At 51.3% G+C, this 17,768-nt stretch overlaps 1 protein-coding gene across 4 annotated transcripts in view; it reads left to right on the top strand.

The window, feature by feature from the left end:
- LOC115466455 (myosin-10-like) overlaps positions 1–17,768 on the top strand; it is a 103,076-nt gene that overhangs the window by 42,267 nt on the left and 43,041 nt on the right. For all 4 annotated transcript variants that reach the window (XM_030197682.1, XM_030197683.1, XM_030197681.1 and 1 more), the window contains exons 3-5: positions 6,897–7,053; positions 10,588–10,615; positions 11,627–11,729. In XM_030197682.1, coding sequence (XP_030053542.1) covers positions 6,897–7,053; positions 10,588–10,615; positions 11,627–11,729 — 288 coding nt within the window. The remainder of the gene's footprint in view (positions 1–6,896; positions 7,054–10,587; positions 10,616–11,626; positions 11,730–17,768) is intronic.

Genomic DNA, 17,768 nt, shown 5'->3' with positions numbered 1-17,768 from the left:
CCACCATTTTGGATTCTGGCGGTTTGCTGCGGAGCTTCTCTTTCTGGGCAGATTTTGTCGCCATCGGCACCCTTTTAGTTGCTGAAACAATATCCACTACGTTCCGGTCTTACTGTTTGCTTTTGCGGGGACCAAAATTCAGTACGATTCTCGGGGGATTAGGATAAGGGCCAGAGCATCGCTCACTTGCGACCACCCTCCTGCATAGCGTCACGTGACCTCTCTCCGATTCGTTTTAAATTTACTACTTTGTAGCTTCATCGCATGCCCCCTAGTCCTAGTATTTTTTGGAAAGAGTAAACAGACGTTTCGCATCTACCCTTTCCCTTTCCTTCTCGGCGTTGGATCCTGTGCTCTGTGTCAAGGAGACCTGCTCCTCTGATCAGCTCTGGAGTGAAAGCTGCCTGCTCTTACTAACCTGTGCTTCAGAAATTTGATTTCTGTAGCAGGGGAGCTAGCCAGAATATCTCTCCCCCCACCCAGGCTGATATCCCACATAGTGAAATGCCAAATTTCAGCCCCTTTATAATCCACCTCATGTATATAATTCCTACAGACAGTAGTGGGAGGTTGCTGAGACTCATCCCCTGGATTCTAGAAATCTGAGTGCGTAATTGTTGAATTAGTACCATTATGTACGTCTAGTAGCGCTATAGAAATAAGTAGTAGTAGTAGTAAGTACCAGTGACGGGCCTTAATTGACGTTTCTGACCACTAATTTCCATTTGAACACGTAGATTATAGAACGTTTAGTTCAGGTGCAGCTACGACAGTTAGATGCGCTCATTTTCACCTGCCATTTGGCCGGCATAAGTTGCTCGCGCCTGAATGTTGACATACACCTCGTGTTCTGCGGTTGCAATTTACGCAGGTCACGACCATATTTTTTTGGCGCACTTTCTTGCATTGAGCCCTATATCGTAGAACCTGTGCTTCCCCACCAAATTGTGTGGACGTAGATTTTACGGTTTCTAACAGAAACAGCGGGCAGACGTGCATGTTGGACGAGGGGCCTGCGGCCTTTTGGCGCTGGGAGACGATGTGAGCGACGGGAAAGAGAAACCTCTAGGTCCTTTCCTCGGTGCTGAGCACCGACAGAGGATTTCCCAGAGAACCTTCAAGGTCATATCGTGGGCCAGGAGGGGCTCTGTGTGCTGCTGCGGCTAAGAAAGCAAATAGAATGTTAGGTATTATTAGGGAAAGGGGGGAAAGGAAAATGGGACGATATACCGCCTTTCTGAGGGTTTTGCAACTACATTCAAAACGGTTTACATATATTCAGGTACTTACTTTGTACCAGGGGCAATGGAGGGTTAAGTGACTTGCCCAGAGTCAAAAGGAGCTGCAGTGGGAATCGAACTCAGTTCCCCAGGATCAAAGTCCACTGCACTAATCGCTAGGCTACTCCACTCCATTAGAAAAGGAATGGAAAACAAAAATGAGGACGTTATAATGCCTTTGTAACGCTCCATGGTGCGACTGCACCTCAAATATTGTGTTCAATTATGGTCACCGTGTCTCAAAAAAGATATAGTGGAATTAGAAAAGGTGCAGAGAAGGGCGATGAAAATGATAAAGGGGATGGGACGACTTCCCTATGAAGAAAGGCTAAAGCGGCTGGGGCTCTTCAGCTTGGCTGAGGGGAGATATGGTAGAGGTCTATAAAATAATGAGTGGAGTGGAACGGGTAGATGTGAAGCGTCTGTTTACACTTTCAAAAATACTAGGACTAGGGGGCATGCGATGAAGCTACAAAGTAGTAAATTTAAAATGAATCGGAGAAACTTTTTCTTCGCTCAACATGTAATTAAACTCTGGAATTCGTTGCCAGAGAATGTGGTAAAGGCAGTTAGCTTAGCAGAGTTTAAAAAAGGTTTGGACAGCTTCCTAAAGGAAAAGTCCATAGACCATGTGCCCTGAAGAGGACGGGTACAAATCAAAGTAGAGTATACACAAAAAGTAGCACATATGAGTTTATCTTGTTGGGCAGACTGGATGGACCGTGCAGGTCTTTTTTTTGCCATCATCTACTTTGTTATTATTAAATTGGACTTGGGGAAAATCCACTATTTCTGGGATAAGCATCATAAAATGTTTTGTACTTTTTTGGGATCTTGCCAGGTATTTGTGACCTGGATTGGCCACTGTTGGAAACAGGATGCTGGGCTTGATGGACCTTTAGTCTGTCCCAGTATGGCAACACTTATGTACTTATGTAGAGGTCAAGGGCACATAGTAGCCCCCGGAAGGGCAACACAAAACCCCCAGGAAGAAAGGACCCAGGCTCAGGCCCTGAGGGTTGAGCAGGAGAACCTTTTCTCCCGGTCTGCCCTCTAATTAACCGGCTTGTAAGTTAAGTGCAGGGCACAGCCACAAATAATTATACAGGACGGAGTAACTGGGCAGCTCTATACAGAGGCCTGCTGGGTGGGGGGGGGGGGGGTCTGCGAAGCTCCCCTGCCCTTAGCCTCACCTCAACACCCCCGGGGCTGTGACCGATGGCCATAGAAGGTTCTACGAACCAGGACAGCGCAGGTTCAAAGGTTTCTCTTGCTACTCTACCTCCCCCCTCCCTCTGAGGTTTACTCCTCACACACTGCCTCATTGGCTGTACCCCTTCCCCTTTTCCACCCCCATCATCCCCGGATCAGACCTGCGGATGAGCAAGGGATGTGGCAACCTGCATATCCCGATCGATGTAGCCCTGTAACCGCCCTGAGCATCCTCAGCTCGAAGAGGTGGTCTGGGAGGGTTTTGAGTCATGACCCGCCCTTCCCTCCACTTTCTTCACTGCTCTTCGACTGCAGAGCACAGACCTCCATGAAAGTTTTTTTTTTTTTTTTTTTTGGGGGGGGGGGGGGGGGGGGGGAGAGAGGTTTAAGGACTTGGCAGAATAACTCGGGTCTTGTTTTAAGACATCTCTGGAATTTGTCTAATCTGATTTTTATGTTTTTATTCCTTTTTTTCTTGAGAGGAAATCTTTCTATAGACCCAGTCGGCTGCTCACAAAAAAGTCCTTTGTCTTTTTTGCATTGTGGTTGGGAACGGTGGTCTCTATTCCCTTCCCGGGGGAAGGTGGGTAAAATATAATTTTTATAGGTTTTTTTGCTTCCTGGCTCTCCTGGAAAGTCGATCCTGGATTTCATCCAGAAAACTCACCTCAGCAGATGGGCAGCAGAGATCCTGGGAGGATACCTCTCTGCACCTTCTCCAACCGGGCAAAGGAGGGAGATAACAGCGACTTAGAAAGTGATAAAATTCAGAGAGAATATCAAATGTAACCTAACATGCCTATAAAAGAGAGATTTATAATCCTCTTCAGGAGAATAGGTAGAGAAGATTCAGCAACATTACTTTTAATGTAAATGGCAGAGATTAGTTTTAAGACTCTGGATGCAGAGCAGTTTTGATCCATTTCAGCTTTTAGGTTGAGCTGAATTAAGAACCCTGTGCAATATAGGTTAGAAAAATGTATATGTTCGATAGCAGCCAAATATAATATTATGTGGGTGTAAAGGAGTGTCTGGTTTCCTTTGAGTGAACAGGTCTCCTGGGAATGAACCTTTCTTGTGATGTTTGTCGTCTTATCTCCTTTGTGACTGCCCCTGGGCTCAAATGGGAGATTCTGCAGAGTGGCAGTGGCTGAAAAGCCCTGGATGTGTTCTGCAGCATACTGAAAGTCTTCCTCCGGCTCCAGACATTGCAGAAGATCTCTGTTCAGGTGATGCATGGGTGTAATGTGGGCACGTGCAGAAACGACACACCACCCCAGGCCACAGCGGATTGCGTACATAATGCATTTACCCTCCGTCCCTGTGCTGATCTTGGTCTGGAGCTGCATACCCAGAGAGTTGAGTGGTGCGACCTTTCCATCCTGGTTAGCATAAAGGGACACTGCGTGTTGAGCTGAGCAGGTCTGGAGCTGGGAGCCCCCACCAGTAGCCACCGTGTTTAGGTCTAATGGTCTAAAGTAGTTTATTTTATGGTAATAGGGGGTGTGTCTGCTTTGCGTTGTCTGGCTTGATGAGAAATTGTAAGCAGATGCTGTGACTGTCCTGCCGATAATAAGAACAATCGCCCACTTAGCAGACCTGTCAGAGGATAAACCAGGCTAGTCGCTGCTCAGGGGAACTGAACACACATAATTAATAACTGGAAGCATGATTGTGAGCAGGGATTTCTGTCTGAGGCTTGGATTCCCTTCCCTTCACCTCCCTCCTCTTTCTGCTATTCTAGTACATCCAGCTGACTAATTCTCTTGGCTCTAACCCTTGACTTCTCTTCGCCACACTGAACTCTCTCCTCAAAGTGCCTCCATCTCCAACTTCCCCCTCACTATTTCCCCAGACCCTAGCTGAATTCTTCCACGACAAAGTTCAGAAAATAAACCTCGAATTCTCAACCAAGCGACCCCCACCTCTCCCTCCCCTTATCCGTTCCCCTAACTCCCCAACCCCTCCGTCCTTTTACTCCTTTCCCAAAATCACTGATGAGAAACACATCTTCTCTCCTCCTCAAAACGAACTACCTGTTCCTCTGATCCCATTCCTACCGACCTTCTTAACACCATCTCTTCTACTCTCACCCCTTTTATCTGTCATATCCTCAATCTTTCACTTTCCACTGCGACCGTTCACGATATCTTCAAACATGCCGTGGTCACACCACTCCTTAAGAAGCCTTCACTTGACCCTACTTGTCCTTCCAACTATCGACCCAGCTCCCTCCTCCCCTTCCTCTCCAAGATACTTGAACGTTCCGTTCACCGCCACTGTCTTGATTTTTCTTTCATCGCAGTCTGTTCTTAACCCATTCCAATCTTGCTTTCGCCCTCTTCATTCAACTGAAACTGCACTTACAAAAATTTTCAACGACCTGTTACTGGCCAAATCTAAAGGTCTCTATTCTATCCTCATCCTTCTCGATCTATCCGCCGCTTTTGACACTGTTGATCACAGCTTACTCCTTGATAAGTTGTCTTCACTTGGATTCCAGGGTTCTATTCTTTCCTGGTTCTCCTCCTACCTCTTGCTTCGCACCTTTAGTGTACACTCTGGTGGATCCTCTTCCACTTCTATCCCACTGCCAATCGGTGTACCTCAAGGTTCTGTTCTCGGTCCTCTCCTGTTCTCCATCTGCACTTCTTCCCTGCCTTGGCTCTCTGATATCATCCCATGGCTTTCAATACCATCTCTATGCTGATGACTCCAAAATCTACCTCTCCACCCCCCACCCCCGAAATCTCAACCAGCATCCAGACCAAAGTTTCAGCCTGCCTATCTGATATCGCTGCCTGGATGTCTCGTCATCTGAAACTTAACATGGCCAAAACCGAGCTTCTCATCTTTCCCCCTAAACCTACCTCTCCTCCCCCCCCTTTCTCTATTTCTGTGGATGGCACTCTCATTCTCCCTGTCTCATCTGCTCGTAACCTTGGGTCATCTTTGACTCCTCTCTCTCCTTCTCTGCTCACATTCAGCAGATTGCCAAAACCTGTCGTTTCTTTCTCTATAACATCAGCAAAATCCGTCCCTTCCTCTCTAAGCACTCTACCAGAACCCTTATCCACACTCTTATCACCTCTCGCCTAGATTATTGCAACCTGCTTCTCACCGGCCTCCCACTTAGCCATCTCTCTCCTCTTCAATCGGTCCAAAACTCTGCTGCACGACTCATTTTCCGCCAGAGTCGCTATGCTCACATTAGCCCTCTCCTCAAGTCACTTCACTGGCTCCCTATTCGTTTCCGCATTCAATTCAAACTTCTCTTACTGACCTATAAGTGCATTCACTCTACCGCTCCCCAGTACCTCTCCACTCTTGTCTCTCCCTACGCCCCCCCTCGGGTACTCCGTTCTGTGGATAAATCTCTCTTGTCTGTCCCCTTCTCCTCTACTGCTAATTCCATACTCGGTTCCTTTTATCTTGCTGCACCTCACGCCTAGAATAGACTTCCCGAGCCTGTACGTCTAGCCCCGTCTTTGGCAGTTTTCAAATCCAGGCTAAAAGCCCACCCCTTTAACGCTGCTTTTGACTCCTAACCACTACTCACTTTCCCTGAACCCTTTTATCCCCACCTCTTTAATTCCCTTACCTCTTAGTTGTTCTGTCTGTTTGCCTGTCCTATTTAGATTGTGAGCTCTTTGAGCAGGGACTGTTTTTACATGTATGATGTACAGCGCTACTTATGCCTTGTAGCGCTGTAGTAGTACTGAGAATCTGAAACATAGTTGTACTAGTGCACCTCATTTTTGCCATGCAGCACCCCCTGCTAGTCCAGGTCTGAGGCCATTTCGTACAGTTCTAGCCGCGCACCTCATTCCTGCCACACAGTGCCACCCCTGTGCTATGCAGTACCCCCTACTAGACCAGTACCGACTCGCACTGTCATGCCAGTGCACGTTTTTCCAGCCATGCAGCACTCCCTGCTAGTCCAGGACTGAGACTGCCTCACATAGCACTGTTAGTGCACCTCATTCCTGCCAGGCAGCCGGCCCACTCCCCTTTGCTTGCCCAGTACTGAGATTTCTCGCACAACTTTGCCAATGCACCTCGTTCCTGCATTGTAGTGTCCTCTGCTACTCTAACACTGAGACCATCTTGCACAGCTCTGCTAGCGCACCTCAATCCTGCCATGCAGTGCCCCCTGCTAGTCCAGGACTGAGACTGCATCACATAGCTCTGCTAGTGCATCTCATTCCTGCCATGCAACCATCCCCCTCCCTTTTGCTGGTCCAGTACTGAGATTTCTCGCACAACTTTGCCAATGCACCTCATTCCTGCCATGGAGTGCCCCCTGCTAATCCAGTACACCTCACCTCTGACTTTGATGTAAAGGCGCTTCTCCTGGACCCTCGTTACATTTTCTAATTACCCCTCTCTCTTTCCTTCCCACAGACATATTCGGGTCTATTCTGTGTTGTCATCAATCCGTACAAGAACCTGCCCATCTACACGGAGCAGATCGTGGAGATGTACCGGGGAAAGAAGCGCCATGAGGTACCTCCTCACATCTACGCCATCTCAGAAACCGCCTACCGGAGCATGCTTCAGGGTGAGCCTGGCGCAGGGCGGATCGGAGGGCCGCGGGTGGGGAGAAGATTCGTTTTGCTCTGGGGTGAGGGTTGGAGGGGAGAAACTAACTAATGATATATAAAACCAGCAACAGAGAATTTCCGTTTCCAGACGTGTCAAGTTGCATGCGTTTAGTTCACGTGCACAGAGCCCCTTTTCTCATCCATTGGCGGCTGGCTGCTCCCCACATCTTTGGACCGTCTGTCGCTACCTTTAGCTCTCCCCTGGGCCTGGCATGGCATCTTTTGCCCCCTCCCCTGGGCCTGGCATGGCATCTTTCGCCCACTCCCCTCCGCAGCAGATCGCAAACCTTCCCAGTGTAACTGCCAGCATCAAAGCTACAAAGACACTCTTCTGCCCTGTCCTGTTGTATCAGAGGAGGCGGGACACAGCAGGGGAAAGGGTGCCTATGCTCACTGAAGGCAGTGTGGCTTTTGAGGCTGGCAGCTATACCAGGAAGGTTTGCAATCTGTCTAGGGAGGAGGGGGAGAGGTGCCATGCTGGGCCGGAAGGGGTGGCGGAGGCAGAGATGGGAAATGGGATTTGATGTACCACCTTTCTGAGGTTTTTGCAACTACATTCAAAGCGGTTTACATATATTCAGGTACTTATTTTGTACCAGGGGCAATGGAGGGTTAAGTGACTTGTCCAGAGTCACAAGGAGCTGCAGTGGGAATCGAACTCAGTTCCCCAGGATCAAAGTCCACTGCACTAACCACTAGGCTACTCCTACACTCCGGCCCAGTACAGATGCTGGCTGCAGGAGGGGAGGAAAGGATGTGGGGACAGGGCAGGAGGCAGAGCATGCTGGACCCACCGGGGAGGAGGGGGGAGAGGGAGAGACAGCTGCTGGACATGAGGGTGACAGGGAGGAGAAGAACAGATTCTGAGTCTTGAGATGCTGGCCCTTGGGGGAGGGGGGAGACAAAAAAGAGGGAGAGAGAGAGATATTGGCCTGCAGTGGTGATGGGGGGAACAGGAGGGATAGAAGAGAGGCTGGCCTCTGGTTTGGAGGGGGGGAGAGTAGGAAGACAAATGTTGGAGTGGAGGGGGGGCAGAAGAGAAGGAAGAGAGACTTTGGCTCCCAGGGGGAGTGGGGGTCAGGAGGGAAAGAGAGATGCTGGATCTGGAGTGGGGTTTGGGGTGCAGGAGGGAAGAAAGAGAGATTCTGGCTCCTAGGGAGGGGGGTGGGCAGAAGGAAAGGTAGAGAGATGGTGTCCTTGGGGGGGGGGGGGCGGTTGTAGGAGGAGTGAGGGGAGAAGCTGGACATGGGAGGAATAAGGACACCAAGAGGCAATGCTGGATGAAGCGGGAGGGATAGGGACACAGAGGGGAGATCTTGAACAGGACAAGAAAAAGGACTGAGAAGGGAGGTGCTCTATATAGCAAGAAGACAGGGGCAGAGACAAAGAAGGGAGATACTGGACAGGACGAATAGGGATGCAGAGAAAAGATGAATGATGCTACAGAGAGAGAGAAGAAATACCAAATGGAAAAGGAAACCCTGGAAAGAAAGTTAAGAAAAGGCAGAGAAAAGCAGAAACCAGAGACTGTGACCAACGTGATTAGAAAAATAAAGTGACCAGACAACAAAAGTAGAAAAATGAATTTTATATTCTATTTATTGATTAGAATATGTCAGTTTATGGGTTGTATATATGCTAGAACTGGTTTAAGACCTGCCCGGGGCCCGCCAGAGAAATCTCCAGCTTTGGGCTGGGTCTCCCTTGGTGTCTCTGCATTTTCCTTTGGGGAGCTCTTGAAATGAGAGGTTGTCGGAGTTGAATCTGGAGCACGTGTTCCCCTTGTGGTGAGCGAATAACCCTGAGGTCCGCCCTGTAGAAAGCGGTAGGGACCTGCTTCAGTCTGAAAAAGCTCGATTTCCCGATATTTAAACATGTTGTTAAGAGATGTGGCCCTGTCAGATGATCAATCTTCTAAAAATGGAGCCCTATACTGTACAGGACATTCCTTCTGAGAGGGGCATACATTTTCAACGGATATTGGAGAAAATTTGGGACACCTTGCAATCCGCTGCATGCGGCAGAATACTTCCGAAGTTAGACATTTCACATCAAGGGATTGAGGGAGGGTGGGGTGGGGGGATAGAAGGTGTTAAGAAAGGGGAACTGTTAAGTGACAAATGGTTAACCCACCGATATCGTTGCTCTGTTGACGGTTATTGTTTTACCTCCACTGAAAATATGTGTGGGTTGACAATAAAGATGACTTTGAGCATAGACACATTGTTAAATTTTAGGACAGAAATGTTTAGCACCCAACACGAAAGGGGAAAGAAGCCCTGTAAACTTAAGGGGCAAGTAGTAACCTTGTCAAAACAAAATAGAATCATTTTACCAAAATCTAATCATGAGTAACTACTATCAAATGGTGGAAATGATTAGTTAAACAGAGGAGAAAAGCCTCAGACCCTGGTCCGGAACTTCAAACCTTCTCACAGACTCTGACTAGGGCTTCTCACAGGCATCAAAACCTCTCCTAATAACTTATCTTTTTAGTTATTCATTTTCAAGTTTTTAATTTTCGTGGAGTGTTCAGCCACTGTAATGGTTGTTTGGTTCCTTTCACCCTGAAGCAGCTTTCTAGTGAAACGTTGGTCACTGTTGGTGGGACCCTGCTCTGTACAGTTTGCATTAAGAACATGTTAAGGTTGTTTGCATCTTCATTTTATGAAGCAAATTGGACAATTAAGAAGCTTTAAAATTGAAAATTCAAAAGGTGAAAGAAAGTTAATAACTAAAAAAGGAGATAAGTCAAAGAAAAGAAGATAAGTTGTTAGGGGAGTTTTTTAATACCTGTGAGAACGTTTGCAGTTCCGGACCAGGGTCTGAGGCTTTTCCTCTCCGTTTATTTTATTATTTCCATAATTTGATGTTAGTTAGTTCCTAATCACATGATTAGATTTTGGTGACGTGGTTCTATTTAGTTTTGGCAGTGATTTGTGTGACCACCTTTTCTGTTGGTAACCTTCCCAAAATGGCCGCCAAACCACAGCCTACACTGGACTAAAGCAGTGCCTTCACAAACCACGGCTTCCTTGAAACAGAGAAGCTTGGATCATGGCTTGAGAGGGGTTGTTTACACAAACCGGGAGCAGATTAATTTGTGTCCATCGTGTGACACTTGTAGCCTGGCCTGCTGCTCACCTTTTACAGTTTCTTAGGTTAACAGTGGTCATCATGTCCTGCCACTTCACAGCGGTTGAAATCTTAGCTGACATCCTTTCTTCGAGGCAGTGGCCTAGGTGGGCATGGAACCCTGTTATAGCCGACCACCCCCTCGGGAAGGAAATTCTGGTATAAGCGCAACTATCTTGTTCTAGTGAGAAAGTCTTGGAAATTTACTTATGTTTAGAAGGTCCCAGCCTGATATTCTCATCCCTCAGTGTCAAGCTGAACTTCTGTTTAATTAGCACAAGAAGATGAGCTTCTTTTTAAGGCCAGACTTGTGACCCCCCCCCCCCCCCCCCATTCTGTTTTTCTTTCTTATTTAGATCGGGAAGACCAGTCCATCCTTTGCACGTAAGTAGCAGGATCCGGGAACCTCTGGAAACTGGTGATATGATGTGATGTTGGATCATCTGCAGTCTCCTTTGACGTAACGTTTCATGGGGTGATGAAACCATTGGGTTTGAGAGACATGGGGCCTGCTAGCGTAATACAATTCTCTGTGTGCAGGGATCTTCGGATCCAGGCAAAGGGTTCGAGGACCCCTCCACGTCCCGTCTTAACCATTCCTGAAATCTGGTCCTAGTCTGCGTCTCGACTGGCCTTCTGTCACAGCAGGGAAGCCTCTTGGCGGGAGATGGGAGAGAAGAGGGGCAGGGAAGCAGCGTAACACTTTGTATTGAAATATGACATGTCTAACGCATTCAACGCATCTGTAGGCCTTTTCATATCTGTACAGGTATCTGTCCTGATTTGAGATGCAGCCTTGGGTCATTTGATCCGGCTCTGCCTGCTGAGCACTTTCGTATTGACCTTTGATGGAGCAATGCGGTTGCCAGCTTAGGGGTCCTTTTTACTAACTTAAGAACCTACGCGTACCCAACGCAGGCCAATTCAGAACTACCGCCCGGCTATTGCCTGGTCCGGGCGGTAATTAAATTTTGTACACGCATGCAGTAGGTGCCGTGGAAATTTTCTGGCATGCAGCGCTGACCGGTCGGTAATCGGCATTGTCTGGGCGCCGATGATTACAGCCCGGTTAATGCGTGAGAACTTACCGCTAAGTGAATGGGTGCCAGTAAGGTCTCAGGCCCAAAATGGATGCGCGCCAATTTTCATTTTGCCACATGTTCGTTTTCAGTAAAAAAAAAAAAAAAAGGCCTTTTTTTTGCAGGCACGCTGAAAAGTAGACCTACGCACGTCCAATGCACGCGTCTACAACAGCGCAGGCCATTTTTTGGCGCCCCATAGTCTTTTTTTTTTTTTTTTTTTTTCTTTCTTCATTTAATTTCATTTTTAAAATAAAAAATCACGGTTTTCAGAAGGAAACATTCTCTTACCAGTCTCCGCTTTCCGCCCTTTCAGTGGAGAGTCAGGAGCCGGGAAGACGGAGAACACGAAGAAAGTCATCCAGTATCTGGCGCATGTGGCCTCCTCGCACAAGATCCGCAAGGAACACACCGCACCGGTGAGTCGCAAGGGATGGCAGGAGGCGAGGCCCTTCCGCCTGTCTTGATGCTTGTGCCCCAGCCGTCTCCCCCGATGGGGGTTTTGTTAACCTGGTTTTGTGTGTTGTGGTTTCAGCATAGGCCAGGAGGCTCATTTGGGTTTTAGTCTTGTTAGGTTTGGGGGGGGGGGGGGTGTCTTTTACATTAAAGTGGTATTTCAGTCACAGCTTCTGACTTTTCCTCAGATTATCCGGTGTTTATTGCCCTGAGGTAGATTTTAGATTCTTGAGAGAGGAAAGGTTTTCAAAATGGATAATTCTGCCTGAGCTCTGTTTTATATCCCACTTCAGTCCACACCATCTGTAAAAAGTGGGGTGCACTGACTGGGCTTACTCATTAATTATTGCAAGGGGGTAAAAGGTTAGTGGGGGGGGAGACGCGCTTATGTCTTGAGTAGAAAATAGAAAGATATTATCGCTAGGTTCTGGTGCCTGGTTGCAGGTTAAAAACTTCCAGGCTCAGCTCAGTCTCTTCCACTTCTTCCTTCCTGCTACAGTTCTTCAACTCCTACCTGATCTATGGCTTTACCCCTCACTTCCCCACCACTGAGAATCCTCTGTGCCCCTCCCAGGCTTTACTCCCTCCCCGACCACTGAGGATCCCCTGTGCCCCTCCCAGGCTTTACCCCCTCCCCTACCACTGAGGATCCTCTGTGCCCCTCCCAGCCTTTACTCCCTCACTCCCCCACCACTGAGGATCCTCTGTGCCTCTCCCAGGTTTTACTCCTCACACCCCACCACTGAGGATCCTCTGTGCCCCTCCCAGGCTTTACCCCCTCACTTCCCCCACCACTGAGCATCCTCTGTGCCCCTCCTAGGCTTTACCTCCTCAATTCCCCACCACTGAGAATCCTCTGTGCCCCTCCCAGGCTTTACTCCCTCCCCCACCACTGAGGATCCTCTGTGCCCCTCCCAGCCTTTACTCCCTCACTCCCCCACCACTGAGGATCCTCTGTGCTTCTCCCAGGTTTTACTCCTCACACCCCACCACTGAGGATCTTCTGTGCGTCTCCCAGGCATTACCCCTCATTCCCCCACCACTGAGGATCCTCCGTGCCCCTCCCAGGCTTTACCCCATGACTGAGGATCCTCTGTGCCCATCCTCACCCTAAAATGATCTCTCATAACTAACCGTTGCATACTTTGTGTGTGTCTTTTGTTCTCCGAGGACAAGCAGGCTGCTTGTTCTCACGACTGGGTGACGTCCGCGGCAGCCCCCACCAACCGGAAAGAAGCTTCGCGGGACGGTCGGCACGCAGGGCACGCCCACCGCACATGCGCGGCCGTCTTCCCGCCCGTGTGCGACCGCTCCCGCCAGTTCCTTTTTTTCCGCGACTGGAGAGAGTTGTGCGTTTGCCTCTCTCTCTGTTCAGCCGCCGGATTTTCGACCGCGTTTACGCGGATCGTCGCTTTTGGATTACCGTTCGGTTTCCTTCTTTTTCTTTGTATTGTTTTAAAAAAAAAAAAAAAAAAAAAAGAATTTTGCGCGTGTGGAGCACGCGCTCCCCTTTTCCCTCGCTTCTAGCGGGGACGCCACGTTGCGGCCTAGTGGCCGCTCGGTCGGTTAATTTTTTCGTGGTGTGATTTTAGCCACCATTGCCGACTTTGACTTCGCCGACGCGATTTTTCCGTCGATGTCCTCGAAGGTCCCGAGTGGTTTTAAAAAGTGTGGTCGCTGCGGCCGGCCGATCTCGCAGACCGACACCCACGCTTGGTGCCTCCAGTGCCTCGGGCCGGAGCACAATCTCAAGTCGTGTGCTTTGTGTCTCGGTCTCCGGAAACGGACTCAGGTTGCGAGGCAAGTTCTGCAGGACCGTCTTTTTGGAACTTGCGCCGGCCCCTCGACGTCGACCTCGACGGCATCGGTATCGAAGGCCGGTTCTTCGGTACCGGTATCGATGCCCGAGACATCGGCACCGATGGCAGCGACCCCAGGAGAACAGGTCCCGTCGGCCCGCCGGTCCGCCGGTGAGAGTGGGGTTGAGAGGCCGCGTGGGCAGTCGGCCCCGGTCACTCCCTCAGCTCGTGAGCCACGGGACCGAACCCTGTCTGACCCGGTACCTCGAGACCGAGGGGGATCGACCTCCTCCTCCTCCATGCCCTCCGGCGCCGGTGACGTGCATCGGAAAAAGGATAAGAAGCGCCGTCACCGGACGCCCTCGGTGCATCCTGAAGAGGAGTCGACGCCAAAGCGTCGTCATCGAGAGGAGAGGTCTCCGTCGGTTGTGGAGGTACCGACGCGTCGGGGTTCCGGCACCTCGGTGCCGTCTCCTGGCTCCCAACAGCTTCTGGCACCGACACCCTTACCGGCCCCACCGCCTTTCCCGGCAGCGGGCCTGGACGAGTGCCTCAGAGCCATCCTTCCGGGGATCCTGGAAGGGCTGATGCGCCAGGCTGGTGCCGATGACTGTGGCGCCGGCGAGCTCTAGCCCGGCGCCGGGGCTGTCGACACCGCCGCCGCTTGCGGTGCCGGTCTCGACCGCCACGCAGGTGGAGTCCCCGTCGACGTCGATGGAGGGAGCTCCGTCCCCGCCGGCGCGGGAGTCCACCGCTCGACGACACCGAGACCTCGGTGCCTCGACGTCGAGCCGGGCCCGGTACCGGACTCAGCTACATGAGCTAATGTCTGATACCGAGGACGAGGACTCGTGGGGGGAAGAGGAGGACCCTAGATATTTCTCCTCCGAGGAGTCTACGGGCCTTCCCTCGGACCCCACGCCGTCACCGGAGAGGAAGCTCTCACCTCCTGAGAGTCTCTCCTTTGCCTCCTTTGTGCGGGATATGTCTATCAGCATTCCCTTTCCCGTGGTCTCTGTGGAAGAGCCGAGGGCCGAGATGCTCGAGGTCCTCGACTATCCATCACCACCTAGAGAGTCCTCCACGGTACCGCTGCACAATGTCCTGAAGGAGACGCTGCTTCGGAACTGGGTGCGACCATTAACTAACCCCACCATTCCCAAGAAAGCAGAGTCCCAGTACAGGATCCACTCTGACCCAGAGCTCATGCGGCCCCAGTTGCCCCATGACTCAGCGGTCGTGGATTCTGCTCTCAAGAGGGCACGGAGTTCGAGGGATACCGCCTCGGCGCCCCCGGGGCGGGAGTCTCGCACTCTGGACTCGTTTGGGAGGAAGGCCTACCAATCCTCCATGCTCGTGACCCGCATCCAATCCTACCTGCTCTATATGAGCATCCACATGCGGACCAATGTGCAACAGCTGGCGGACCTGGTCGACAAGCTCCCGCCGGAGCAGTCCAGGCCTTATCAGGAGGTGGTCAGGCAGCTGAAGGCGTGCAGAAAGTTCCTGTCCAGGGGGATTTTTGACACCTGTGACGTGGCATCTCGTGCTGCGGCCCAAGGTATAGTGATGCGCAGGCTCTCATGGCTGCATGCCTCTGACCTGGACAACCGCACCCAGCAGAGACTGGCTGACGTCCCTTGCCGGGGGGATAACATTTTTGGTGAGAAGGTCGAGCAGATGGTTGACCAACTGCATCAGCGGGAAACCGCTCTCGACAAGCTCTCCCACCGGGCGCCTTCAGCACCCGCCCCCACGGGCGGGCGTTTTTCCCGGGCCCGGCAGGCTGCACCCTATTCTTTTGCAAAGCGTAGGTACAACCAGCCGGCCCGAAGGCCTCGTCAGGCACAGGGACAGCCCCAGCGCGCTCGTTCTCGTCAACAGCGTGCGCCTAAGCAGCCCCCTGCGCCTCCACAGCAAAAGCCGGGGACGGGCTTTTGACTGGATCCATGGGAACATAGCCGCCCTACAAGTGTCCGTACCGGACGACCTGCCGGTAGGAGGGAGGTTAAAATTCTTTCACCAAAGGTGGCCTCTCATAACCTCCGACCAGTGGGTTCTCCAAATAGTGCGGTGCGGATACGCCCTGAATTTGGCCTCCCTGCCTCCAAATTGTCCTCCGGGAGCTCAGTCTTTCAGCTCCCATCACAAGCAGGTACTTGCAGAGGAACTCTCCGCCCTTCTCAGCGCCAATGCGGTCGAGCCCGTACCACCCGGGCAGGAAGGGCAGGGATTCTATTCCAGGTACTTCCTTGTGGAAAAGAAAACAGGGGGGATGCGTCCCATCCTAGACCTGAGAGGCCTGAACAAATTCCTGGTCAAAGAAAAGTTCAGGATGCTTTCCTTGGGCACCCTTCTGCCAATGATTCAGAAAAACGATTGGCTATGTTCCCTGGATTTAAAGGACGCATACACTCACATCCCGATACTGCCAGCTCACAGACAGTATCTCAGATTCCGCCTGGGCGCACGGCACTTTCAGTATTGTGTGCTGCCCTTTGGGCTCGCCTCTGCCCCACGAGTGTTTACAAAGTGCCTCGTGGTGGTAGCGGCCTACCTACGCAAGCTGGGAGTGCACGTGTTCCCATATCTCGACGATTGGCTGGTCAAGAACACCTCGGAGGCAGGAGCCCTCCGGTCCATGCAGTGCACTATTCAACTTCTGGAGCTGCTGGGGTTTGTGATAAATTACCCAAAGTCCCATCTCCAGCCAACTCAGTCCCTGGAATTCATAGGAGCGCTGCTGAATTCCCAGACGGCTCAGGCCTACCTTCCCGAAGCGAGGGCCACCAATCTCTTGGCCCTGGCTTCGCAGACCAGAGCGTCTCAGCAGATCACAGCTCGGCAGATGTTGAGACTTCTGGGTCATATGGCCTCCACAGTTCATGTGACTCCCATGGCTCGTCTTCACATGAGATCTGCTCAATGGACCCTAGCTTCCCAGTGGTTCCAAGCCACCGGGAATCTAGAAGATGTCATCCGCCTCTCCACCAGTTGCCGCACTTCACTGCTCTGGTGGACCATCCGGACCAATTTGACCCTGGGACGTCCATTCCAAATTCCGCAGCCCACGAAAGTGCTGACGACGGATGCATCTCGCCTGGGGTGGGGAGCCCATGTCGATGGGCTTCACACCCAGGGTCTGTGGTCCCTCCAGGAAAAGGATCTGCAGATCAACCTCCTGGAGCTCCGAGCGGTCTGGAACGCACTGAAGGCTTTCAGAGATCGGCTGTCCTGCCAAATTATCCAAATTCGGACAGACAATCAGGTTGCAATGTATTACGTCAACAAGCAGGGGGGCACCGGATCTCGCCCCCTGTGCCAGGAGGCCGTCGGGATGTGGCGTTGGGCGTGTCGGTTCGGCATGCTCCTCCAAGCCACGTACCTGGCAGGCGTAAACAACAGTCTGGCCGACAGACTGAGCAGAGTCATGCAACCGCACGAGTGGTCGCTCCATGCCAGAGTGGTACGCAAGATCTTCCGAGCGTGGGGCACCCCCTCGGTGGACCTTTTCGCCTCTCAGACCAACCACAAGCTGCCTCTGTTCTGTTCCAGACTTCAGGCACACGGCAGGCTAGCGTCGGATGCCTTTCTCCTCCATTGGGGGACCGGCCTCCTGTATGCTTATCCTCCCATACCTTTGGTGGGGAAGACCTTACTGAAGCTCAAGCAAGACCGCGGCACCATGATTCTGATCGCGCCCTTTTGGGCCCGTCAGATCTGGTTCCCTCTTCTTCTGGAGTTGTCCTCCAAAGAACCGTGGAGATTGGAGTGTTTTCCGACTCTCATTTCGCAGAACGACGGAGCGTTGCTGCACCCCAACCTTCAGTCTCTGGCTCTCACGGCCTGGATGTTGAGGGCGTAGACTTCACTGCGTTGGGTCTGTCTGAGGGTGTCTCCCGGGTCCTGCTTGCCTCTAGGAAGGATTCCACTAAAAAGAGTTACTTTTTCAAGTGGAGGAGGTTTGTCGTGTGGTGTGAGAGCATGGCCCTAGAACCTCGTTCTTGCCCTGCACAGAACCTGCTTGAATACCTTCTGCACTTATCAGAGTCTGGCCTCAAGACCAACTCAGTAAGGAATCACCTTAGTGCGATTAGTGCTTACCATTATCGTGTGGAAGGTAAAGCCATCTCTGGAGAGCCTTTAGTAGTTCGATTCATGAGAGGCTTGCTTTTGTCAAAGCCCCCTATCAAGCCTCCTACA

Source organism: Microcaecilia unicolor, chromosome 3, assembly GCF_901765095.1.
Source record: "Microcaecilia unicolor chromosome 3, aMicUni1.1, whole genome shotgun sequence".
Taxonomy (NCBI): domain Eukaryota; kingdom Metazoa; phylum Chordata; class Amphibia; order Gymnophiona; family Siphonopidae; genus Microcaecilia; species Microcaecilia unicolor.
Note: the sequence above shows the minus strand (reverse complement) of the source record. Positions and strands in the feature narration are given on the sequence as shown.